The following is a 25,882-nucleotide window of genomic DNA, read 5'->3' as shown; positions in this document are numbered from 1 at the left end:
GTGTATTTTAAGACAGAGTAAATAAATACATTGAATTTACTGAAAGCCAGGGTTCTCACTTTGGGAGAAGAGAGAGATAAAGATGGAACATAAAACAGGAAAAACCCTGGGGCGCCTGGGTGGCTCAGTCGGTTAAGCGTCCGACTTCAGCTCAGGTCATGATCTCACGGTCCGTGAGTTCGAGCCCCGCGTCGGGCTCTGGGCTGATGGCTCAGAGCCTGGAGCCTGCTTCGAATTCTGTGTCTCCCTCTCTCTCTGCCCCTCCCCCGTTCATGCTCTGCCTCTCTCTGTCTCAAAAATAAATAAACATTAAAAAAGAAAAAATTTTTAAAAAAATAAAAAAAAAAACAGGAAAAACCCTGTGATATTGCATGAGAACTGGTGGATGGATGCAAGGAAGGAAAGAAGAAGGAGAGAAGGGAAGAAACAAATCTATGTGTTGTTTCCCATCTCTGTCCACTGAAATGACCAACACGTTATGATACTCTAGTAGCAATCAGCATGCCAAGCATCCAGATCTGGGCTGGGGCACAGAAAGAACATGAACCTAAAATACATTATTATATCAAAAGTGAGGAAATGCTCAAAGAATGATGGAGGTGTCAAAGCACCCAAGAAACAGGTTAAAGGTGCTCTCCCCCCACAAAGTAAGAGACAATTTAAACACCAAAATGAGAAAAGATGACACATCAAATATTAAAGAGTCCAAGGTTCAAAGTGATACTAAAATATGGGCTCAGTGGGTGGGAAATGCAACTCTTGATCTTTGTGAGTTACAGCCCCACGTTGGGAGTGGAGATTACTTTTAAAAAAGAAGGAAGGGGGCGCCTGGGTGGCGCAGTCTGTTAAGCATCCGACTTCAGCCAGGTCACGATCTGGCGGTCCGTGAGTTCGAGCCCCGCGTCGGGCTCTGGGCTGATGGCTCAGAGCCTGGAGCCTGTTTCCGATTCTGTGTCTCCCTCTCTCTCTGCCCCTCCCCCGTTCATGCTCTGTCTCTCTCTGTCCCAAAAAATAAATAAATGTTGGAAGGAAGGGAGGGAGGGAGGGAGGGAGGGAGGAAGGGAGGGAGGGAGGGAGGGAGGAAGGGAGGGAGGGAGGGAGGGAGGGAGGGAGGGAGGGAGGGAGGGACGAAGGAAGGAAGGAAGGAAGGAAGGAAGGAAGGAAGGAAGGAAGGAAGGAAGGGTGGGTGGGTGGGTTTGGGGCTCCGGGAGAAAGAAAGAAAGAAAGAAGAGGGGTGCCTGGGTGGCTCAGTCAGTTAAGTGTCCGACTTCAGCTTAGGTCACGATCTCTTGGTCAGTGAGTTCGAGCCCTGTGTCGGGCTCTGGGCTGATGGCTCAGAGCCTGGAGCCTGCTTCCGATTCTGTGTCTCCCTCTCTCTCTGTCCCTCCCCCATTCGTGCTCTGTCTCAAAAATAAATAAACGTTAAAAAAAAAATTTTTTTTTTAAATAAAAAAGGGAAGGGAAGGGGAGGGGAGGGGAGGGGAGGGGAGGGAAGGGAAGGGAAGGGAAGAAAGAAAAATGGAATTGTTTGGGGCTCCGGGCTGGCTCAGTCGGTAGTGCAGGCTCTCTCTTAATCTCAGGGTGGCGAGTTGAAGCCCCACGTTGGGCGTGGAACCTACTTAAAAAAATAAAATAAAACAATAAAAAATAAAGGGCAGGGTGCCTGGGTGGCTCAGTCGGTTGAGTGTCCGACTTCAGCTCGGGTCGTGATCTCACGGTTCGTGAATTCGAGCCCCCACAGCTCTGTCAGCACAGAGTCTGCCTCGGATCCTCTGTCCCCTTCTCTGTCTCCCTCAAAAATAAACAAACATTAAAATAATAGTAATAATAAATAAAAATAAATTCTAAAATGAGATGTCCATTTACACAAGAATGGCAATAATGTATGAGAAAAGACAATTGGAAAACCTGCATTTTGCAACTGCCAGCAAAATGAATCATTCAGCAAGCATCATGAACTGATGATAAAATCACACGATGAAATTTTATTGAAGAACAGCATATTCACTTGGTCTCAAACTATCACCCGAAAGAGTCTACAACAAGGAAAAGATAACTACTTTTACAATATAAAGAGGAGACACCACCTTTGGTGCTCAAACTCAGTACAACCAGTAATGGGCAAACTGACATTGTATGACTTCTGATATACAATATAGTCATCTTACCAAAAATATTTAACCTGAAACTTATCATGAAAAACAATCAGACAAATCCAAAATATAGGACTAGAATATAAGACAAATGTATCTTTTTTTAATGTTTTATTTATTTTTGAGAGAGTGTAAGTGGGGAAGGGGCCGAGAGAGGGGGCAGAGGTTCTGAAATGGGCTCTGTGCTCACAAACTCATAAAGTGAGATCGTGATCTGAGCTGAAGTCAGATGCTCAACCCACTGAGCCACCCAGGTGCCCCTGGACGGCACTCTTCTAAAATGGCAACTCTGAAATCCCCCAAAAAACCACCACCATGAGAAAAGGTGGAGCGCAATCCTGTACCAGGTTACAATAGACTGAAAGGACAGGACAACCAAATGCAATGCACGATTCCTAACTGGGTCCTACAGCAGGACAGTATGCAAGATATCCTGGGGAATCCTGAATGTGGATTGTGGTTTAAATAACACTAATTAATCAACATTAACTATCACGAGTGTCACACACACTTTTTCAGAAGGTTTAGGAAATAGACAATTTGCATTACCTTTGATGGGTTAATTACAATATTTCTGGCTGAGCCATGTTCATCTCCAGTAAAGGCTGGCTGATTGTTGAAGCCTTGTTTCACATTCACAGCAGTAAGTTCATCCTGGTCAAGAAAAAGTATCAATTAATCAGAAGGACATAAAAACTCCAACTTAACCCGATACACTGCAGCCTAATGACCGACTACACTATACTCTGGAAAAGAGAACTGTTGAACACACATCAAAGAGAGAGCAGAAATTCAAAGTTTAAAACCAGTACACAAACATACAGAGAATGATGAAGTAAATGTGGCAAAATATTAACAACTGTTAACTTTAGGTAGAGGGTACGTGGGTGTTCATGACACTCTTCTCTTAATTATTCTGTAAGTTTAAAATGTTTTAACTAACAAGTTAGGAAAAGAAAAAAATGAGCAAAAACCCTCCCCAAATGCAGAAAACATAAAATCCCAGAATCTGTATACTGGAATTGTTTCTAGAGACCCTATAGTTGGGCTCTTCCTTCCCTGCCAGCCCCTATGCACATCTCTATTTTATGTTCAAGAAAAATGGTTCACTCCACTTACCTAAGACCCCATAGCAAGTTAAAGACAGAAATGAAGGGTTCATAGGCACAAGCTTTATAATAAACACAACACCATGACCAGCAACATGTGAAGGAAGTTTAGGGCTTGCAAAATTCTTCCGTACATGTTGGCTCACTTGATGATATTTACCAATTCTAAGGTAAACGGTAAGTAAGGATCTTCAGGCCCATTTATAAACAAGAAGAATGAGGCTCCCTAAGCTAGCACAGTAACTGGACAGAGCCAACACTGAAATGCTGTCTCCTCAACCCAAGGCTAGGAAGCGAAATCTCCATAACTCCATGCCACAAAAGTACTAATGCCATATGAAAATGTGGTCTAAAAATATGTAGCTACAACTCATACTCTCCTTAAAAACATCTCCTAGGGGCGCCTGGGTGGCGCAGTCGGTTAAGCGTCCGACTTCAGCCAGGTCACGATCTCGCGGTCCGTGAGTTCGAGCCCCGCGTCGGGCTCTGGGCTGACGGCTCAGAGCCTGGAGCCTGTTTCCCATCCTGTGTCTCCCTCTCTCTCTGCCCCTCCCCCGTTCATGCTCTGTCTCTCTCTGTCCCAAAAATAAATAAACGTTGAAAAAAAAAAATAAAAAAAAAAATCTCCTACTGGATATAGGAAAAATATTCTTCCCAAGGTCACATCAGAAATAGCCCAAGGCTTTAAAAAAAAAAAGAGAGAGAGAGAGAGAGAAGGAGGAGAAGAATACAACCACCACCTTATCCAGCCCAAATCATTGAGCTATGGAACTAAATCAGAGTTCCTAAAATATAGACTTGAAAGAGTAAAGGGGAAAAGTTGAGTAAATGAAGCTACCTTCTCTTCCCCTCACTCTAAACGAAGAAAAGTTCTTAGTTAACTGTTGGGGTAATGCTAGCCACAGCACAAAAATGAGAACATATACTTAACATATACTCCATAATTGCTGCAAGTAGAAAATGAAAAAAAAAAAAAAAAAACAACAACAACTGATCAAAGTCACTGCTGTGATGAAGCAGAAAGCCTTAGGACAAAATAGTTTATGACATATAAGCACCTGAAAGGTCAGCCTGGCTGAGAGCCGAGGTCTCCTGGAGACATGCCATGGAACTTTACTTAATTGTGTATATACTCTACCTAACATCTTGGCAAGCCACTGTTTTGGCAAGCTTTCAAAAGACCCCACTACAGGAAGTTTAGCTCTATGATAATCAAGTCTCCTCCAAGCACGAAGGTCACTGAAATCGTGACCTGCACAGAAAATGAGTTGCATACACCTATCAACACTGAGTCTCAAACTGCTCCCACTCGTTCAAACTAATTATTTGAAAATCTAGGGCAAAACTACATAATGCATATTATAAGTCAGAAAGGCGTCAGTCAACTTAAAGCGAGTGCGCTAACAAAATTTCTACAGTCTCAGAGTCTATGAAAGAAGGGGGACAAATGGGGTCAGAAAGGAAATGGGATGAGAAAAATGAATTTTTATCTTTGATTTACCATCAGAGTATTACAAAAAACATTAATTGAGTAACAGCATATGTTTTTACCAGAAACACATCTGGCTTAATCAAGAAGAAATGTGTGAGGCTTTCAGGACCAGTTAGTTCCATTTAAGGCTGCTTCGCATTCTATTCTAAAGGTACACAGACTCAGCTGCTCACCGTACTTGACTGCTAACTGCTAGCCTGGAGAGAGAGGTTCTGCAAACATACGCATGCGTGCACACGTACACACACTCCTCAGAAGAAAAAGAACATGGAACCGTGGTTACTTGTCAACCACATCAGATTTTCCTCACACTAAGATCCACACAGGTACTGCTGGAAGCCTTGAGTTCTGAGAACATTTTATCTTGTATTGTAAGCGGCACAAAAACACTTCCAGAACCTTCATCACTACCAATGCCCTCTCCGAGTCAGGGCCCCCATTATCTCATGCTTGGACATACCAATGGCTCCTAACTGGTCTCCTTGCTTCTACGACTGCCCCCTGGAAGCCTTTTTCAACACAGCAGCCACAGGGAGCTTTTTAAAACTTCAGGAAGACTATGTTACTCCTGCTCAAAAGCCGCATTAACTCCCCAACTCTGGGTATAAGCAAAGACCCTACGATGTCCCACAAGTCCCTAATGCTATTCCCTTTCTGACCTCATTCCTCACCACACTTGCCTTAGCTGACTCAACTCCAACCACACTGGTCTTCTTGCAGCTAGCTCTTCAAGCAGGCCTGCTGGATGGCCTCTAGCCTCGGGGCCACTGTGCTGTCTGTTCCCTCAGCCTGCATGGCTTTCCCTGGTATCCACACGGTCAACTCTATAACCACCTACAGCTTTGCTCAAATTTTTATATTCTCAACCAGGAATCGGATGACCCTATTTAAAATTGGAACTGCTCACCCTGTCCTCTTCATCCCCAGCATTCCTAATCAGCCAACAATCCATAGCACTCACCACTTAAAATGTCCTGTAATTTACTTACAGTGTGTACTGTCTGTCTCCCCCACCACCAGGAAGGTCCCTGAGACCAAGGGTCTTTATTTTGTTCACAGAGGCATGTCAAGCACATAGAGCAGTGCCTGGCACAGAGAGCACACATAGGAATTCAATAAATATTTGTTGAAACAGTAAGTAAGTGAGGGGCACCTGGCTGATTCAGTCAGTAGACTGACTTTTTATCTCAGGGTCGTTAGTTCAAGCCCCATGCTAGGCATGGAGCCTACTTTAAAGAAGAAAAAGAAAAGGAAAGGGGCCTCTGGGTGGCTCAGCTGGTTGAGCGACTTCTGAACTCCACTCAGATCATGATCTCCTGGGTTTGTGGGCTGGAGCCCTGCATCAGGCTCCTCATGCTGACAGCGGGGACCTGTGCGGAATTCTTTCTCTCTTCTTCTCTCTCTGCCCCTCCTGCATGTGCTCCCTCTCTCTCAAAATAAACAAACTTTAAAAAAGGAATCAATTCTGAGGTACATGTCTCTTAAAAAAAAAAAAAAAAAGAAAGAATAAATGAATGACAACCTGATTTGAACAATTAACTTAATGAGTATATTCTGAATCACTATTCTTTCACTTTGGGGCCCATAATTCTATTTGTATTTATGATAGATCTACCTCATCACCCAGAGCAGTGGCTCTCACCCATCAAACTCAATGCACCATCCCGAAAAAGAATTATTTTATAACACCCTTTTTCTGAATCTGAAATGAAATTCATAAACAATAACTATCCGGTACCAGTATATATATTTTTTAACAAATCAATATAATGCCCTCATTCTAAAAAGAATTTTTAAGTAAGTTATGATAACATAGGTATTTGAATATGCACAGGTATACAACACAAGACCTTCACTACTCAAAGCAAGGTCCACTGGCCAGAAGCCAGCAGCAGTGCCATCAGCTAGGGCTTGTTAGAAATGCAAAATCTCGGGTTGCCTGGGTGGCTCAGTCGGTTAAGCATCCAACTGTTGGTTTAGGCTCAGGTCTTGATCTCAGTTTGTGGGTTCGAGCCCCACATCAGGCTTGCTCCGACAGCTCTGACAGCTTGGAGCCCGATTGGGCCTCCCTCTCTCTCTCTCCCTGCCCCTCTGCCCCTCCCTGCTTACACACGTACACTCTCTCTCAAAATGCACAAAAAAATAAAAATAAATAAATAAACGTGAAATCTCATCACAATGCAAATGCAAATCCCCCATCACAATCTGTATTGCAACAAATTCCCAGGTAATTCATGGGCACCTTAAACTTTGAGAAATGAGGCCCTAGGAGTCATGAATAAATTGTTGTATTTGTTCCTATCCCTAGAATCCCTACAATGCAGTAAATACAAATGCAGACATCACACATGTTCTATTGTCATTTCAAATGGTCAGGAACAGCATGATACAACTTTTCAGAAGAAGTGAAAACTCTTGGTAAAGTTTCAAACTAATAAAACAGAATTCCCAAATTTATTAAAATGCAATGTTATATTCCTCAGAAACTCAGGGTATATTAAATGTATATTAAAATCATGCAAAAAAAAATACTTTGAGATCATATGTAAACAGAGTCCCACCTGGAATAGAGAGGGGGGAAAAATAACAAGATTTAGATAGTCCAGTAGCACATCTGACAGCCCAGTGGGATGCAACTGTCCCTTAAGCCTCACTGTCCACATTAAGGATATCTAGCACACCTGGCCCTGCCCACTAAATGGTCATAGCTCTCCAACGGTAGTAACAACCAACACTGCCCCCACCAGGTTCCACAACCCTTCCATTGGGGACCAAAGACAGAGAAGGGCTGACTTTACCCTTTAGAGGCTTGCTTCTGCAAAGAGGACTTGGAGGCTCTAGGTTTAGGAAACACTGAGCTTCACATTGTCAAGGGTCAGCAAGAGCCCAGCCCCTGCTGCGACATCACAAGGGGCTGTCCTCTTCCAGCTCTCTACGCACCTTCCTAGCGCTGGGAGATGTGGCTACAGGTGGAGATGATGCTATGGGAGGAAGGCTAAATGGAAATACATACAAGAGAGCAGTAGGTGAGAGCCCAGAGTCTGCGATCGCACTGTCCAAATTTGAACCTCCAGCTCCTGTGAGAGTGGCTCTAAGCAACCTTTGCAACTGTTCCTGCCCCTCAGTTTCCTCAACTGTAAGAGAGAGATAATAATAGTTTCCACTCTTATCTCCACATCCCAGTTGAAGGAAATAAAGCAGAGAGGTTAACTAGCCCAAGATCATACAGTGGTAAACAACTCCAAAGAATCCATGGTTTCTGACCACCATACTATATGAAATGGTCAGCAATTAGTATTACTTCTGTTTTTGTCCTATTTCTGGTTCAGGAAAGTGGTAACCTAAAGCTCCAGGAAGCACTCACGTGTACAAAATGTCTATTTAGGAAGCTAAAAAGACCTGGCCTTGAGGTGGTTCTGAAATATTTGCGTACATCAGAATACCACGGGTTTTAACACAGCTTCCTGGGCCTCATCCCCAGAATTTCCAATTCAATAGGCCTGGGGTGGGGCCTGAAAATCTGAATTTCTAACAACATATGAATGAAGTATGCAAATCCAGGGACCACACATAAAGAGAACCACTGACATAAAGATTTGGAGTTTGCGGCTTCTAGAAAACCAGGGCTCCCATGCCCAGCATCAGTGCTGCAGTCACCATCAGGAGGAGGAAACTATACATCCAAAAAAGGCTGGTCCGAATTCTCTACCACATCTCCCTTGCCCTACTACAAAGGTGCAAATACAAAGCAATACACACACACACACACACACACACACACACACACACGTATATGTATAGGTATAGGTATAGGTATATGTGTATGTATATAAAGAAACTAGTGCATAAAGCTTTCTCTTTCACTCTTTCGCTTCTCACAGACCCAAAACAAATAAAAACACCAAGGCCACCATATACTCAATTACATCAGGATGCAAACAGCCAAAACAGAAGCTGTGTTTAAGGTTTACTGACAGAAAACTTTAGGTCCCCTAAGGGAAAGGGAGTAAAAGCCCAAAGCATCACAACCAAAATATGCACGCTGGTAGTTTACTTCCTAAAGTTTCTGAAAAGCGTGAAAGTCAATGGCAAGAATTTAAACAATGAGTTAAAAGTCAATTTCAAATTCTAGAGTGTTTATTATTGTTTAGCCAGTATTTCTCAAACTCTGCTCATGCACCAACACACCTCTTTCAAAGAAAAAATATTCTCTCTGACCTGAGAATGTCTGCAGACCCCAAATGGGGAAAATGGGTTAGGACATGGATACTTAATGGCATTAGGCAGCAAGAAGAGACACAGAACAAGAAGTAATGTGTGTTACATGAACTCAAACAACAAACTTCTATGACACTTTGCTCTGAAGGCCTTTGCCAAATCTAATCAGAAAAAAGTAGAAGGGAGAGAGTCCAGATTTTGGAAAGCATGCCTCTACAATCCCCATGCCAGAAGCTGTATGGGACACAAATAGCTTCCTCTTGCACTAGCCTTGAACCTCTTCAAAGATTTTTCTAAATAAGAAGGTAACAAAATTCTAACAATGGTTCTTACTGAGATTTAAGCTTCTTCTGCCACACCTCGTCAATGATTTATAATAGAAGCATCAGCTGCTACTTTGCCTATGTGCAAGGTGAGACAACTAAAACCCCAAAACCTTAGGGGCACACCCAACCACTAATCAGGGTCTCATTCTTATGCCTACATTCTGGGCACTGGATCAGCAGAGCTACTCTTTTCCAGTAAAAGGACTCCTTATTAAAAGGTTGAAAAATTTCACATTGTACCACACGGGGAATAAAAGAAAAAAAAAAAGTACTTGTAGTTAACCATTGGGGAGAGGGGGACAACTATGCATTCAGAGAGTTTTTTAAATGTATTTATTTATTTATTATCAACAGCATCAAGGGCAAAATACTGCATATGCAGACCAATGTTTATATGTGAGACCTCATATTTACTCAGCCAAGAGACGATGCTGGCTGAGAATATAAATTCACAGTCCTCACCTGGTGGCCTAGGGCAGCACTGCATCAGACCAAGGTACATATGAATTTCAACAGGCTCAACACAGAACCGGTCCGAACGTAGCCTCAACATGGAGAAAGGCAGACTCTCAACCTCTTGTCCTGGGTTTCTACTAAAATAATAAGCTTTAAAGCAATTTCAGGGAGACAGGCACCCAGAAACAAACAGAAACAAAATCCTAGAAATTGTCCCACATTCATATGGAAGACCAGGATTCACTCTGTACCTTTGCATTCTATACTGACACACAAACCAGATCTTCAAGGCATTGGGTGAACTCTAAACGCACCCATAAATTTCACACATTTACCTTGAACTTCATAGAATAATCTTATTTTTTGGATCACTTTCAGAGAATCTTTTAATTTCAATAAAATGCTTTATTGGGAAAGTGAAAATATTTTGATACTAGTTTGTAAACTGGTTAAGCTCTTTCTCAAGAAAAAAACAATAAAGGTCAATTTTCAATGATCATTTCAAAGGCAGAAAATAAATGCAGACAAACACTTACACAGATGCACACATACACACAAGCACACACATACTTAACCTCCTCCAGACTTCTCCTCTAACCCACAGAACATGTGCACACATGCCCTGTTTAGTCATCTACTCGTGTTGAACACACTAACTCAATGAGTGTTCAATGAACTGGGAAGAAATGTCCACCCGGAATAATACCACAGAAGTAGAAAAAAGTCCCTCTATGCGCTAGTCAGGCAGACTGTGTTCGCTATGATCTTACCCAAACAAACAAAACCTTAAAACACAGCTTTCTAACTATTTTTCCTAGCCTTGTACAACTCTCCTGAAAAAAGCATTCTCTCAGACCCCTGAGGATGTCTGGGCACCCCATTTTGAGAAACAAGGCTGTTATAATCTCCAGCATGGGTGTACTTAATGGTCTTTGGGTAACACCTAGAGTTAGCAGGTATAAATGGCTCAAAAGAACAGGGATTGATCTTCCTACCCTCATGCCTCATTCCTAACCGATTCTACTCAGAATTCTCTCAAAACATGTCTCACATTCACTCCTTCCTTTAAAATACTACAGTTCCCTCTCTAAACTGTGGCTGCTATCACAGTGGGTCCTGGCCACTGCTTCTCGTGTATTTCCCTTCCTGTCTAGACTTTTACCTGAATCCATCCTGCCCACTGGCCTCCTGATGAATCTTCCCGAAACAAGTTTTCTTATCTGCCCTCCACTATGCAAAAGCCTCCAAAGGCTCTCTACTTTTTTTTTCTTCTGTTCCCCAGAACGGGCTAAAGAATAAAAGCATGTAACACGAGATTCTACAAACCCACAGTAGCATCCATGGGGCTTCTCTCCACTGAACTCGGGCCCCAAATCAAAACACAATTACCTTACACAGGCATTAAATGCCATAAACAATCAAGTTCCACTTCTCAGTCCCACTTCCATCCTGAGCATCAAAATCACACGGATTTGAGTTTGAATGCAGAGCCCTTACCTGTGATTGGGAACGAGGTAAGCGACCTCTCTATACCTCAGTTGCTTTGTTTGAAATGCAGCAAGAATAACTCACAGGGTTGAGGTTATATAAGATAAAACGTACAAAGAGTTTAGCACAGTGCCTGGCCCATATTAAGTGCTCTATAAATGGTGGCTACTGTTAGAAAAACTTACAGCTATATTTTATTTTTATATTTTAAGTCATTTAATCTACTTGACTATTATATTCCTTCCCACATACGTCATCTTTTCAGCCTCTAAGCCTTACATAATGCCATTCCCATCCCCTGGAGTACATTATCATGAAATCTTCTGCCTTCTTCAAACCACAACTCAGGGCTCCCCTTCACTCAATCAACAAATAAACTGAGCTAAGTACTGGGGGTCCCAAAGTGAGCAAATTACAAGTGATAAATGCCCCAAGGAGAAGCATTACCTGCTCAGAACACACATTATAGCAGCTTCACAGTCTGAGAAGTCAGGCAAGAATTCCCTGAAGTGGCCTTTGAGCGGAGTTCTCCTGAGAAGTAGGAGTTAACTAAGAGGAAGACTTTATAATGGTGAGGTTGACATTTTGCATAAAGTGATACAATATTAGCTCTAAGACTGAAAAGTTAGGGATGTATATTGTACTTCCTAAAGAAATCACATGCACACACCAAAAAAACAAAAACAAAAACAACACAATGTAAGGTGGTATAACTAAAATTTCAATAGGTAAATTAGAAGAAACTGTTTAATAACCCAAAAGACAGCAGGAGACACAGAAAAAAACAAATAGTAAAATGTGATATCTAAATCCAACCATATCAAGTTTTATTAAATAATTAAATGTTAATAGACTACGATTCCAGTTAAAGGAGAGATATTGTCAGAATGGATAAAAAAGCAAAATCCTATGGAAACAGCCAAGTATCCATCAACCGATAGGTGGATAAAGTGGCAAATATATATAGATAGATATGTGTGTGTGCACACGCACACATGTGTATAATGGAGTATTACTCAGCCATAAAAAAGAATGAAATCTTGCCATTTGCAACAACATGGATGGGAGCTAGAGAGTATTATCCTAAGTGAAATTAGTCAGAGAAAGACAAATACATGATTTCACTAATGTGGAATCAAAGTAACAAATGAGCAAAGGGGGATAAAAAAGGAGAGGCAAACCAAGAAACAGACTCGTAACTATAGAGAGCAAACTGATGGTTACTAGAAGGGAGGTGGATGGGAAGACAGGTTAAATAGCTGATGGGGATTAAGGAGTGCATTTGTATCGAAGTGTTGAATCACTCTGAGTTTTTGGTTGTGAGTTCAAGCCCCACATTGGGCATAGAGTTTACATCATCATCATCATCATTTTTAAATAAATAAATTATAAAGGTAAATTGACAGTAAATGGATGGGAAAGATATCAACAGTGCAAACAACAAGCCTAAGAGTGCTGGAGTAGCTATATTAATATTGGACAAAGTAGACTTCAGTGCTCCCGGGTGGCTCAGTGGGTTGAGTATCCGACTCTTGATTTTGGCTCAGGTCATGATCTCAAGGTCCCTGAGATCAAGCCCCACGTAATGCTGTGCACTGACAGGGCCAAGGAGGCTTGGGATTCTCTGCTCTCTCTCTGCTGGCTCACAAGAGTGGAGTCTCTTTCAAAATAAACAAACATTTAAAAAAAAAGACTTCATGGGGTGCCTGGGTGGTTTAGTCGGTTGAGCGTCCGACTTTGGCTCAGGTCATGATCTCACAGCTTGTGGGTTCGAGCCCCGTGTCGGGCTCTGTGCTGATGGCTCAGAGCCTGGAGCCTGCTTTGGACTCTGTGTCTCCTCTCTCTGCCCCTCCCCCACATGTGCTCTGTCTATCAAAATTGAATAAATGTAAAAAATAAATAAATAAAAGACTTCAAGATAAAGAGCGTTATCAAAGATAAAGGAGGACAACTCACAATGATAAAAGGGTCAATTTATAAGGAAGGCAAAGCAATCTCGAGCATACAGGTACCTAAAAAGAGGGACAGGAAGAGCATGTATAAATAGACTGCAGGGTTGAGAAAATCCGAGAAAGAAGGCTATCATAGCAGGAGTAGAAGGGACTCGGGTGTGACTTGAGGTTAAGCAATGGGTGAGGACAGACTACACAGGATATTATGAACCAAGTGAAGACCTTCTATCTTTATCACAAGAATAGTAAAGGGTTTTATGTAGAGAGGTAAAGTCATACAACTTGAATAAATCTGCAGTGTGGTCAAGTGACTGGAGTTGGGTCAGATTAAATGGGAGGCTGCAGCAAGGGGATGGGAACTAGTCAGCAGGCCCTCCTAAGAGTTGGGACATCAGGAGCGCCTGGGTGGCTCAGTCAGTTAAGTGTCCGACTTCAGCTCAGGTCATGATCTTGTGGTTTGTGAGTTCGAGCCCCGCATTGGGCTCTGTGCTGACAGCTCAGAGCCTGGAGCCTGTTTCAGATTCTGTCTTTCTCTCTCTCTCTCTCTCTCTCTCTCTCTCTCTCTCTCTGCCCCTCCCCCACTCACACTCTGTCTCTCTCAAAAATGAATAAAAGTTAAAAAATTGAAAAAAGAAAAAAATTTGTTTAAAAAAAAAGAGTTGGGACATCAGATGACAGTAGCTAGGACCAAGATGGTGGTGATGAGAGGTAGAGAGAGGGGAAATATAAAGGGCTATTTAGGAGGGCTACTCAACAGGGCTTTTATTGAAGTGTTAGATGGAATGACAGAGTGAGGTTGTCAAGAAAGAATATCACCCAGATTTCTGGAATGGTAATATCTCTTAAAATAGTATAAGCAGTGTTGGGGGGGGGGAGAGGGAAGAGCTGGAAAGAAGAGGAGCAGATCACAAGTTTTGTTTTGTTTTTATATGGGGAGAGAGAGAGAGAGAGCAGGGGAGGGGGTAGAGAGAAAAGGAGAGAAAATCCCAAGCAGGCTCTGTGGTGTCAGCACAGAGCCCAACGAGGGACTCGAACCCACCAACTGTGACATCTTTTCCTGAGCCGAAATCAAGAGTCGACACTTAACCTGACTGAGCCACCCGGGCACCCCCACAAGTTTAGTTTTAAACATAAGTTTGCGGTAGCAAACAACAAAATGTTTTTACAGGCACTTAAATATACAAGTCTAGAAGTGCAGAGAAGTCTTGGCTGGCATTGTAAAGTTTGAGTTGTCTGAAATATAGGTAGTTCCCGAAATCTGCAATGGCTGAGATAACCTATGGAGAGGGTAAAGTGAGAAAAGACAAGAATCTAGGACAGACCCCACAGAAAATCCAGTATTGATTTAATGGCTGGGTAAGAGAGGAAAAGTCTTCAAGGAGACTGAGATGGCACAGGCCAGAGAAGAGAAAAGGAAACTGAGAGTGCTTTACCTCAGAAGCTGAGAAGACATTGCTTCACCAACAGAGAGCTCAATAGGAGTAAGTGCTACTGGGAACGTGGCTATCACTTGTGACCTCAGTGAGGCGTGTCTCAGTGGAATGACGAAGGCAAAAGAAGCCAGACTGGAAGGAGCAGAGGAAGAAGTATGCAGTGAAGGAGACGGCACACGGGATGCTTTTGGAAAAGTTTGGAGAAAGAGGAGAGAAATGGGAAAATGGACCCATGAGGTAGAGGGAGATCTACGATGGGTGGGTCTCGTGCATGTTTTCACAGCACCAGAAAAAATCCACCAAAGGAAATGGTTGAAGATAACAGAAGAAAAGGGAGAGATGGCTGATGGCTTGAGGTTCCTGAGAAAACAGAAAGGGACACCTAGGACCTCCTTAGCCAAGACCCAAAAGACAAAAATCTAGTACCAGACCAACTGGGGATGTAAAGAGGAGGATCTAGATAGACACACTGTTTATACATTGACTTGTGTACCCCAAAAGATATGTCAGTCCTAAACCCTACACCTGGGATTATGGCATTATTTGGAAATAGGATCTTTGCAGTTATAATTAAGGTCACAATGAAGTAGGGTAGGCCCTAATCCAATATGGCTGGTGTCCTTATAGGAGAAAAGATGTAGAGGGAAGAAAGAGGCAGAGTAGAGCTAGGGGCTATAACACAGCAATGCCTGAGGCTACTAAAAGCTGGACAAGGCAAAGAACTATCCTCCCCTAGAGGCTTCTAGGTGTGACCCCGCCAAGAGGAGGATTCCCAACCTCCAGGAGAATAAGTGTCCAGTTTTAAGCCATCCAGTCTGTGATACGTTGTGAGGGGAGCCGTAGGAAACTAAACACACCAGTAGGGAAGGTAGGTGGGGAAGCTCTGCTCTATCCCTCACAGCAAGACTACCCTCCAACATCAGGACACAGGAGAGGAAACCACTGTAGAGTCTACAATAGCTGAGAAAAGCAGCATCACTTGGTTCTATGTAAGTGGACACCCCGGCTGTCCCCCATCCCGCACCACAGAAATAGGGGCTGATTAATTTAGATCTCCTCTGAGTAAGGTGTCACATGATGCCTGTGTGAGAAAAAAAAAAAGTCGGCGGTGGGGGGGGGGATCCCCCATTGCAGCCCATTGCAGCCATAATGCCACTAGCCTCCTGAAGAGGGCCAAAGGAGGAGCCAAACTGACTTAAGGGATGCAAGACTCCCCTAAAAGGCAACCTAGCACTTCCTCCACTCTCACCAATGTCTCCAACACCAGGGCCATATTTGCATCAAAGCCGCATCTGAAACTCAGCTCTTTACCTCCACCCTCATCTACATTGCTATTAATATTTACCCCATCCAAACCACACCTGCAGGCCATCAATCAGTAACTATGGGGACCCACAAGAAATCAAAGACTAGGATCTCAACACAAAACAGCAAATCCTTCACACCTGTACACAGTAGCAGGCAAAAAGAGTACAAAAGAAAATCCCTGGCCATTAAGTAGCACATTCATGTTGATCTTCATAAACCAGTGGCTTAGGCAGGATAGGTCCTCATTTTATAAGGTGAGTACTTGAGGCCAAAAGGTGAACAGAAGTGAAATGCTTAAGTGGCCACGTGAGGACCAGGTCCTGGTAGGGGCAATGTGTTCCCCAAGACAATGACATCTTTGAGAACAGTGTGGTTCCAACAAACCTAAATTGGAAGGAATCCAGGCTCCCTTTTCTGTGAAATGGACATATCTCCACCGACCTCACATGCCTGTTGTAAAGAATAGGTGACAATCACGTCAGACACTCAGCAGGGTAACACTTGAATCATTTGTATGGCCAGCACATATAGGCCCAAATCATACACATGACCAGGTACTCAGTAACTTGCCAATGAACTGGATGGAAATATCCACCAAGGATGATGTGTTGAACACATGCAGTTCTCAAAGGTGTGGATTCCCCATGATGAAAGCCCTCCCCCTCCCCATAAGTGCCCTAGTAAGGCAGTCCCTCCCCATTTTAAAGTGGGAGAGTCTTTGATTCAAATTGTATCTAAATATACTTAGCATTTACTCCACTCTTATCTAAATAATTGTATCCATTAATTCACATTCAAATCACACTCAAATGTACGTCATCTTCCAATATCAAACACCTGTATGTAACTCTCAGAAATTCTGTAAGAAAACTGCCTGAGAAAAACACTTGAACTTTTAGATTTGCATAATCATAAAGGAGAAAAGAGGACTTGAGGTGTCCAGTAGTTTATCCCACCCAAAATTGTATTGAAGCCAGCCTCAAAAGGTAGTTTTGCCTTTAGAGCCCCCATTGCTCAGGTAAGTCACAATCCCATGCAGTTCTTACACTGTGATCACATCTCCAGTAAACTCTTCCTGTAAATCCTATTTTTCACTTAGCACTGAGTCTGCCTCCCACTGTGCTAGGTGACTTGAGGGCAGAGAACATAACACAAGTCATGGTTTCTGTCCTCTGAAGTTAACCGGCCAGTGAAGTGATTCACACTTACCCCCTAACCTGACCCTTTTTGTTTATCATTCTACCCCACACCTAATGACATCCCCGACCCCATGCTAGGCACACACCTATAGGAAGGAGTGTTGTGCAATTTCTACCAAATGAATTGCTAATCCATAAAGAAAAACTTCCCAGGTCATAGGGATAAATTGGGTATAGGAAAAATCAAAGTGACACTGCACATCACCGTTCTTTCTGCCTCAAAAAGAAGGGAGAGAGACTGGGAGTTTCTCTTTGTTGTTGGTAATGGTGGCAATTTTGTCCATTTGTTTTAGGTCAATTACTGGGAAAAAGAGAGGCTAACCTGCTATTTTGAGCCAAGTAAACAAATGTCCCTGGGTCCACCTCTGAAAATGTTGTCTGAAAGTTAACCTCTGTTAATCTCTCTCAGCCTCCACCCTTTTTATTTTCAGGAGGATTACTCATTCCCACTTCTTCCAAGGAGCCTAGCCAACCTTCCAAGCAATTCTGGTGATTAACCACCACTAAAGTAGCCCAAGAGGAGGTGAACAACAGGTAACAAAGGCAAGATTTAAAGCACGGGACAGGTAGTATATAAACCACAGCTCCACAGGTCCTTTTAGTAAACCAGTTCAAGCCTGAAGTCAAAGGGTGAATGGGTAAGGGAGTCTGAATATTCACTACACTTGGCAATCAAGTAATTCTAGATATCCATCATATGTATCACTAAAGACAGCACAAAACTGTCACTTTGAGGTCCTCCAGCAACAGGACCTACCATCGTAGCTGAACAGTGTCCAAGAAATCTGAGTGTTTTCCACATTCCTCTCATTTCTTTTGACCAATTTGTCACCAACTGCCAATTCTTCTTCTCCAGTCCTATTTAAAGCCCTGATCAGTGGGGCTCTTTTTACTTCATGCTTTGGTTACTACAGCCACCTCCCTCGCAGCCTCCCCGACTCCCACCAGATTTATTAGGCATGAGCTAGTGAGATAAATCTGACAGCAGGACCGTGTGAGCTCCTCACCAACCCCCCCACCCCCACCCGCCAGGTCTCCAAGACTGATCTTCAGAGGCACTAACCCTCTCTTCCCCTGTACCTCAATACTCATCCCACCTTCAGCTTTTTCTTATGAAAGGGTGCAACCTGTCCCCATTCATTCACATCCTGCCCTTCACACCCTGCTTCCTCCACTGAAACCTCCAAGCATTCCAATCCTCTCTTTTCTGAACTCATGCAGCATTTTTAGCCTCACTATATATAGATAATAGTTTTACAGCATGGGCTCAGAAGTCCAGCTCCCAACTCCATCATTATGCAGCTAACCGACCTCAAGCAAGTTAAGTAAGCCCACCTCCCACCCAATGCCTCAGTTTCTTCATCTATAAGAAGATTAACAATACCCACCTCAGAGGGGTTTGTGAGGCTGGCATAAAACCAAATCTGTAAAGCACTCAGGATAACCAACACAATCAACACTAGCTATCATGATATAATGTGGTACTTTATACACCCCACTGAATATATGGATTATTCCTCGATTTTACAATAAATTCATACACCCGTCATTTTCAAATGTTTTATGTGGGTCAGTGAACCAGACATTAATTTCTTTTTTTAAAATATTTATTGGAGATTATTTATTTGAGAGAGACAGAGACAGTGTGGGTGGGGGAGAGGCAGAGAGAAGAGGAGATAGAGAATCCCAAGCAGGCTCCATCCACACTGTCAGCACGGAGCCCGGTGTGGGGTCCGAACTCACAAACCGTGAGATCATGACCTGAGCCAAAACCAAGAGTCGGATGGATGCTTAACTGACTGAGCCTCCCAGGAGCCCCCAGATGTTAATTTCTTGAGCAGTGCTATTCAGTGTGGTCCATAGCTGTTACTGGCCCTCAAAAAGAAAGATGCAAAAACTAAAAGTGTTTGGAAAATTTTACAGCAATTTGACATTGCCTCTACATTCAAGCTGTATTTTTCTAGTAATTCATTTTAATCATATTTCTATCAGTCTGCAACAGATTGAAAATTAATTAAAAAAAAAACTGGTCCCTCAACACAGATATTTTGAGAAGCACTGTTCTAGAGGGGACAGAAGCAGACTTCTATTTCTTTTCTACACCCCCACATCACCTAGCACAGTGGGAGGTATATATCAAGTACTAAGTAAATGAAAATATAATTTCAAAAACATTTTGATTACTTAATAATGACTTAAAAGCAGATTTCATGTGAGTAGTCAAAATGTAAATAGTATCTCCAATTCATAAAGAATCTTTTTTTCAAGAGGGAGCTGACATTTAGTCTAAAACTGACCAAGGAGTAAAAACAGCTCTGACCCCAAAAGTATTTTCCATACTGCCAACACAGCACTGTGTGAAGCTTTAAAAGAAAAAAGAAAAAGAAAAAGAAAAACAAAAATGGGTGCCTGGATGTCTCGGTCAGTTGAGCATCCGACTCTTGATTTTGGCTCAGGTCATGATCCCAGGGTTTTGGGACAGAGCCCCGCATGGGGCTCGGGGCTCTGGGCTCCGGGCGTGGAGCCTGCTTGGGATTCTATCTCCCCCGCTCTGCCCCTACCCTGCTCGCACATGCTCACATGCTCATTCCCTCTCTAAAAAATAAATAAAATAGAATAAATAAAAACAAAAACAACTGAGTTATGTCAATACTAATCTTCCTCACAGAACTCAGGAGAAAGGTAAATTATTTAGCAATGCCTTGGACATAATTTTGATAGGGCCTCCATGCTTCTACGTAAACCAGTATCTTAGCAAAAAAAATCCCAATGACACTTCAGACAAAATACATTTTTATTAGTTCTTCACTGTTGCCAATGCCTCAAATGGTCCTAATCTCAACAACCTCATTAGATTAATCCATGAATGAAATGGCTGGAAGAGGAAAGCAGCAAATTCTACCAAATTTTAATTGACAATAAGGCAGCATTTGCATAGCTAAACTGTGGCATGCTGGATGTGGGTTGAAGGCTAAGTTTGTTCCTGCTGAGGAAAATCTTCGCACATTAAAACTGACTCTGAAAATGCCTGTAGAAAATTCAGGATAAACAGCAAGCCCCAGATAAGTCCTGCCTCCTTTCCTTTCTCAGAGGCAGTAATCTGTAACACCACGCATAAGGTGTCCCTCCCCTTGGGACCTCAATCCCCTGGCCCCAGGACAAAGTCCGTCTCACTCAGCAGATACCCCTCTCTCTCCGGTAGTTTCAAGATCTACTTCTCTCTCAATCTCCCAAAAAATCTATAGGCATGTTCAGCTTATTGACTGAATATACTCTCACCTTAGTGAACTATTTGCAATTGACCTGAAGATCATGTCCTATTTCCCATCTCTGTGCCTTTCCTCATACCATCTGCCCAGAAGGCCTTGTCATCCGGAAAACATCCCCATTCCTTGAAGACTTCTAATCCCTCACAAAAACTGACCCCTCCCTCATTTGTTGCCACCACCCCACTAAAACTTTCTGTGACTTTGCCACCCAGTGTACAGGAGTATCACCCCTCCAAAGTCCCTCAAGGGTAGAAACCATGTCTTACACTTCCTGGTATCCCCATGCCCTGTACCAGGCTTCTAATAACCATTGGCTGAATAATGACTGTCTGGTTTGCCAGATCCTGTCAAGACATAGGTATTTAACTTTTACCATACACCAGACCCTCTCCTGACTTCTGGAGATGGGGGGGGGGGGAACAGACATGGTCCCTGCTTCATGGAACTTCTACTGGTTGGGAGACAGAGCAGATAAGAAACAAATCAAACACAAATGGCATTGAGTGTTGAGGAGAAAACAAGCACTTCTCAGTGATGAAGAGAATAAGGCAACCAGACAGCAGAAAGCACATGTGCAAAGGTCCTGAGGTGAGAAACTGCTAAACTAAGAGGCCACCAACATAGCTGGAACCTCACCCTATGTTACCTCTCCCCTTGGGCCACCCATCACTCCATACCCATCTCCTTAACAAGTGCCCTCTTCAGGATGGACAGCCCTGAAAAGTTCCATCCTAAGCCCACTTCTCCATCTCTGCACACTCAACAGGTAATCGCAGCCATGACTTGAAATATCTACACACATAACACACCCAAATCCGTAATTCCAGCTTCAGCTACTATACATTTCAACCTGGAATCCCAAGAGTTCTCTCAAACTGAAAACATTCAGAAATGCTCTCATTCTCTCCATCCCCACCTTCACCACCCTTGGAAAAAAAATAAACAAGTTCTTTTGTTTCCTATGGCATGATGGCTTTGGGACCACCATCGATCGACTTACCCAACTGTGTGAGCCAGTGGACTCCAGGTTCAAGTCCTCTGTGGTTCCCAAGAACTTCCCAACTACACATCCACGTGAGGCCTAATCTCCTTCATATCTTTCAACACAACATATTATAAAAGACTGAATGGAGAACTAGATTTGAGAATCTAGGCATTAAAGAGATTTGCAAAAACGTAAAAGTTACTGCAGTAACAGTTACTTTACTGTAACTGTAACAAGTTACTGTTCATAAAAAACATTTTAACAAGATGCTGGTTTATTATTGCAGTTAAATGGATATATATTTTTAAAATTTTTCAGTTTTAATTTCTAATAAAATAAATTTCAAGTATATCCTACACAAACAAAAGCTCTATGGGATTCTCAATAATGTTTAAGGTTATAAAGGGACCCTAAGATCAGAAAGTGTGGGAACCACTAATCTAAGCTAAAAATGCTGGTATATTCTTGTACTCCTATCTTTTACCTCACACATCCACTTTATCAATTCTGCCACCGAAATAATCTCTTAAATCCTCTCCTCCTTCTTCTCAAGCCCTGTTGGCCAAAAAAACAGACCCCTAAAGGATACCCACATCAAATCCCAGAACCTGTAAATGTTATCTTATTTTGGAAAAGGGTCTTTACAGATGTAATTATGTTAAAGATCTTGAGATGAGATCATCCAGGATTACCCAGGTAGGCCCTGAATGCAGCAACGAGTGTCCATTTAAGGCACACCCAACCAAGAGACACACACTGAAAAGGCCACGTGGAAATCAGACTGAGATGTCCACAAAGAAGCCAAGAACACTGGGGCCAAGAGAGACTAGAAGAGGAAAGGGAGGATCTTCCCCTAGAGCCTCCAAAGGGAGCGCAACCCCACCAACACTCCCTTTGGACTCGTGGCCTCCAAAGCTGCGAGAGAATACATTTCCATTATTTTAAGCCACCTGGTCTGTGGAAACTTGTTATGGAAGCTGCAAGAAAATAATACATCCACCCCCAGACATGGAATGTCAGTGACCACCTGGCTACTCAGTCTTGTTGCCTCAATAAGACCCTCAGAGCCACTGTCCCCTCAAACTGCAAACATTAGTCATCTCAGTCTCATCCGTTTAACTTCACACCCTGGAACGGCACCTCACCACCCCCGCTATAATATCCAAACGCCTTAACACAGCAAAGGCCCCCGTAACTTGATCTCACCTTTCTCTCCCACTCCAACCCAGCTTCCCCCAGCATATCCCACACCACGCCTCAGGCCCAAAGCCCACAGCCCATCCCACATTCCTTCTGGCCTTTTGCACAAGCTGCTCCCTCTACCCCAAAATTAATTTTCTTCCACATCCTCAGCCCCATCCACTCCTACACATCCTTCAAGTCCCAGACTCAAAAATCTCCTATAGTAGGTCCCATCAAAAACAAAAAAAAAAAAAAAAAAAAAGAGTCACTCCCACCTGTTTCCACAGGACTTTGTACATTCCTCTCAAAGAGTATCTGAAACATTGTATTCCTGAGTTACAGGTCTATCACTTCCTGTAGACCAGGGTTTCTCAGCCTTGGAACTACTGACATTTAAGGCCAGATAATCCTTGGTGGGGGCAAAGTATTAGAGAAGGTCACAAACAGTCCTGGCTTCTACCTACTGGATGTCAGTAGCAGCATGTATATATATGCACTTGGCCACACAGAGTTATAACAACCCAAAGTTCTGCAGATACTACCAATTTCCCCTAGGGGAAGGGGGAATCACTCTCAAATGAAAACCACTACCCTATACTGAAGTCTTTGGGGGTCCAGGACCAATGCTCCTACCATTTGTTTATTGTCCCATTTACTCATAGAAAAAAGTTTGAGTCCTAGGTAGGGGCCAGGTGCTGTGTTCAAAGCCGGGAACATAGGCAAGAAGTTTTAGGCCCTACCCTCCCGGCTGGCAAAGGGCCTACAAAGTGCTCAATAATAATGGCTCAATTTGTTTGGCATGCATATATATACAGCAACGCTTCCCTCAAAACATGGAAAATAAAACCGAGAGGGTGAAATTCTCCTCAAGGCCACAGCAGGTCATAACTAAGGGGGATCCATTTATATAGAACACAAGTGTGCTCCCTGGAAGCAGGCAACTGGTACACCTGTCTATATCTCTAACAGAGCTTACCCAGAAATAAGAGTATCTCAGCCAAGAACACGCAGAGCCCATCAATGCCAATGCCAGAGCCATCTACACCAGAGGCCATAGATACGCTGGGAACCTTCCACCAAAAAACACAGGGTGCCTGAACTTCCAGAGTATTCTTCTCTCTGCCCAGAGACCCCAATAATGATTCTGGCAAGCTCTAAGATCAAATGGTGAACTAAACAGTCCCCAGCTCTCACAGAGATACTAGGTGCCCCCAAATGCAGAGTAATTTTCATTGCCAGGACAACGTGAGGGTGTTTACCAGAAGCGAAGACTGTGTACCTAAGGGAGGCCAAGAAAAGTTGCAAGAACAAATCAGGGCACACAAGTGCTTGGCCCAGATCTGCCTTAACAAGTCACTTTAACCTCCCTGGGACTCAATTTCCTTTTCTATTAAATGAGAGCAACCCATCTCTAAGTTCCCTTCTAGCTCTAAACATGTTTCCCCCAAAAATGCTATAGATCCATAGAATCTTTCCCTCCAAACAAAAGAGGTCAGGGCTCTTCCTTCTGCCTAAACACTTTCTGACACAGATGGAAATAAATGAAGAAGCCATTTCCACTTCCTCTAAGCTTCTGATAGGCATGGGGCAAAACTTACTGCCTAACAGACAAGACACAGGCGCTCTCTGTCCCTTGCTATATATACCCATTAAGCCAGAGAGTAGGAGACTTTGGGGATGAGCATTCTCTGGAGAGAGAGAAAATAAATAATAAACAAACAAAAGGAAGGGCTCACACTGTGATTATTCCAGGTGCCAATATATAAATGAAAACTACCATGACAACATGAGAATGCTTTTAGCTGCAGCAAATTGACAACTGGTCCATAATGGCTTGATTACTTAACAAGTCCAGGGAGAGGTGGTCCTAAAGTCAGTTCAGTAGCTTCACAATTTCATAAAGCCACTCAACTGCCTCCTCATGTGTTGGCTTTTCATTCCTAGGCTTGTTGCCTCTTGGTCACAAGACAGATGCCCTAGCTCCAACAATCATACCCTTTAATTACTTTCCCAAAGATAGAAAACTAAGGAGCTATTGGAGCATTAAGAGAGGTCAGCTCCTCCTGTGCCTACACTTTTTTCAGTGAGAAAAAAATTCTTCTGCAGAAGTCCTAAGGTAGATTTCCATTAACTCTCTTTAGCCAAAATTAAGTCATATGCTCACTCCAAGCTGCAAGACAGGTTAGGTAAGTAAATGAGGGTCTGGCTTTGAAAAAAAATTTGTAGGTAGCAGATAAGGGAATCCCAGGATGAGAATAATCATCAAGTAGTCAACAAAGTGCCAAGTACAAACACACCCAAATAGTATGCTGATAAATGTTTAACAACTACCTTTAAAAAATGGAGAGATGGGAGGGGTGCCTGGGTGCTCAGTTGGTTAAGTGTCCAACTTTGGCTAAGGCCAATCTCAAGATTCTGAGTTCGAGCCCCGCATCTGGCTCTGTGCCGACAGCTGAGATCCTGGAGCCTGCTTCGGATTCTCTCTGCCCCTCCCCCGCTTGTGCAAGCTCTCTCCCTCAAAGAACAACATTAAAGAAACAAAACAAAAAAAACCTAACTTGTAACATTTGCCCATTTCCTTGGTGTAAATACTCCCATTATGCCAAAGTTCAAGTTACCAATATATGAACCAGCTAATCTAAGTCCTAACATTTTAATCATCAGTTGGTACGTGCCTGCTCCAGCACACTGAATTTATACCTCAACAGTTGGTAACAATTTAAGTTTATGACGCTCCTTCACATTTTTTTAAGGTTAATTTTTGAGAGACAGCACAAGCATAAGAGGGGCAGAGACAGTGCGGGGGGGGGGGGGGGGGGGGACGGAGGATCTGAAGTGGGCTCTGCGGGGACAGCTGAGAGCCTGATGTGGGCTCAAACTCATGTACTTTGTGAGATGACCTGAGCCGAAGTTGGATGCTCAACCAACTGTGCCACCCAGGTGCCCCATGCTCCTTCACATTTAAAACAATGTACATGTACATGAGGGGTGCCTAGGTGGCTCAGTCAGTTCAGCGTCCCAATCTTGAATTGGGCTCAGGTCATGATCTCATGGTTTGTGAGATGGAGCCCTGAGTCCGGCTGTGCAATGACAGCATGGGACCTGCTTGGGATTCATTCTTTCTCTCTCCTCGCATCTCTCTCTCAATAAACAAACCTCAAAAAAAAAATAGGAGCGTCTAGGTGGCTCAGTAGGTTAAGCATCCTACTTTGCTCAGGTCATGATCTTGTGGTTCATGAGTTCAAGTTCTGTCCCGGGCTCTGTGCTGTCAGTTCAGAGTCTGGAGCCTGCTTCAGATTCTGTGTCTCCCTC

At 43.1% G+C, this 25,882-nt stretch overlaps 1 protein-coding gene across 1 annotated transcript in view; it reads right to left on the bottom strand.

Annotated features, from left to right (window-relative positions):
- MED12L (mediator complex subunit 12L) overlaps window positions 1–25,882 on the bottom strand; it is a 336,181-nt gene that overhangs the window by 300,999 nt on the left and 9,300 nt on the right. The window contains exon 3 of the mRNA XM_047100061.1: window positions 2,703–2,807. Coding sequence (XP_046956017.1) covers window positions 2,703–2,807 — 105 coding nt within the window. The remainder of the gene's footprint in view (window positions 1–2,702; window positions 2,808–25,882) is intronic.

Source organism: Lynx rufus, unplaced genomic scaffold, assembly GCF_022079265.1.
Source record: "Lynx rufus isolate CCGP_SWC_20201006 ecotype Redwood Valley unplaced genomic scaffold, mLynRuf1.p SCAF_5, whole genome shotgun sequence".
NCBI lineage: Eukaryota > Metazoa > Chordata > Mammalia > Carnivora > Felidae > Lynx > Lynx rufus.
Note: the sequence above shows the minus strand (reverse complement) of the source record. Positions and strands in the feature narration are given on the sequence as shown.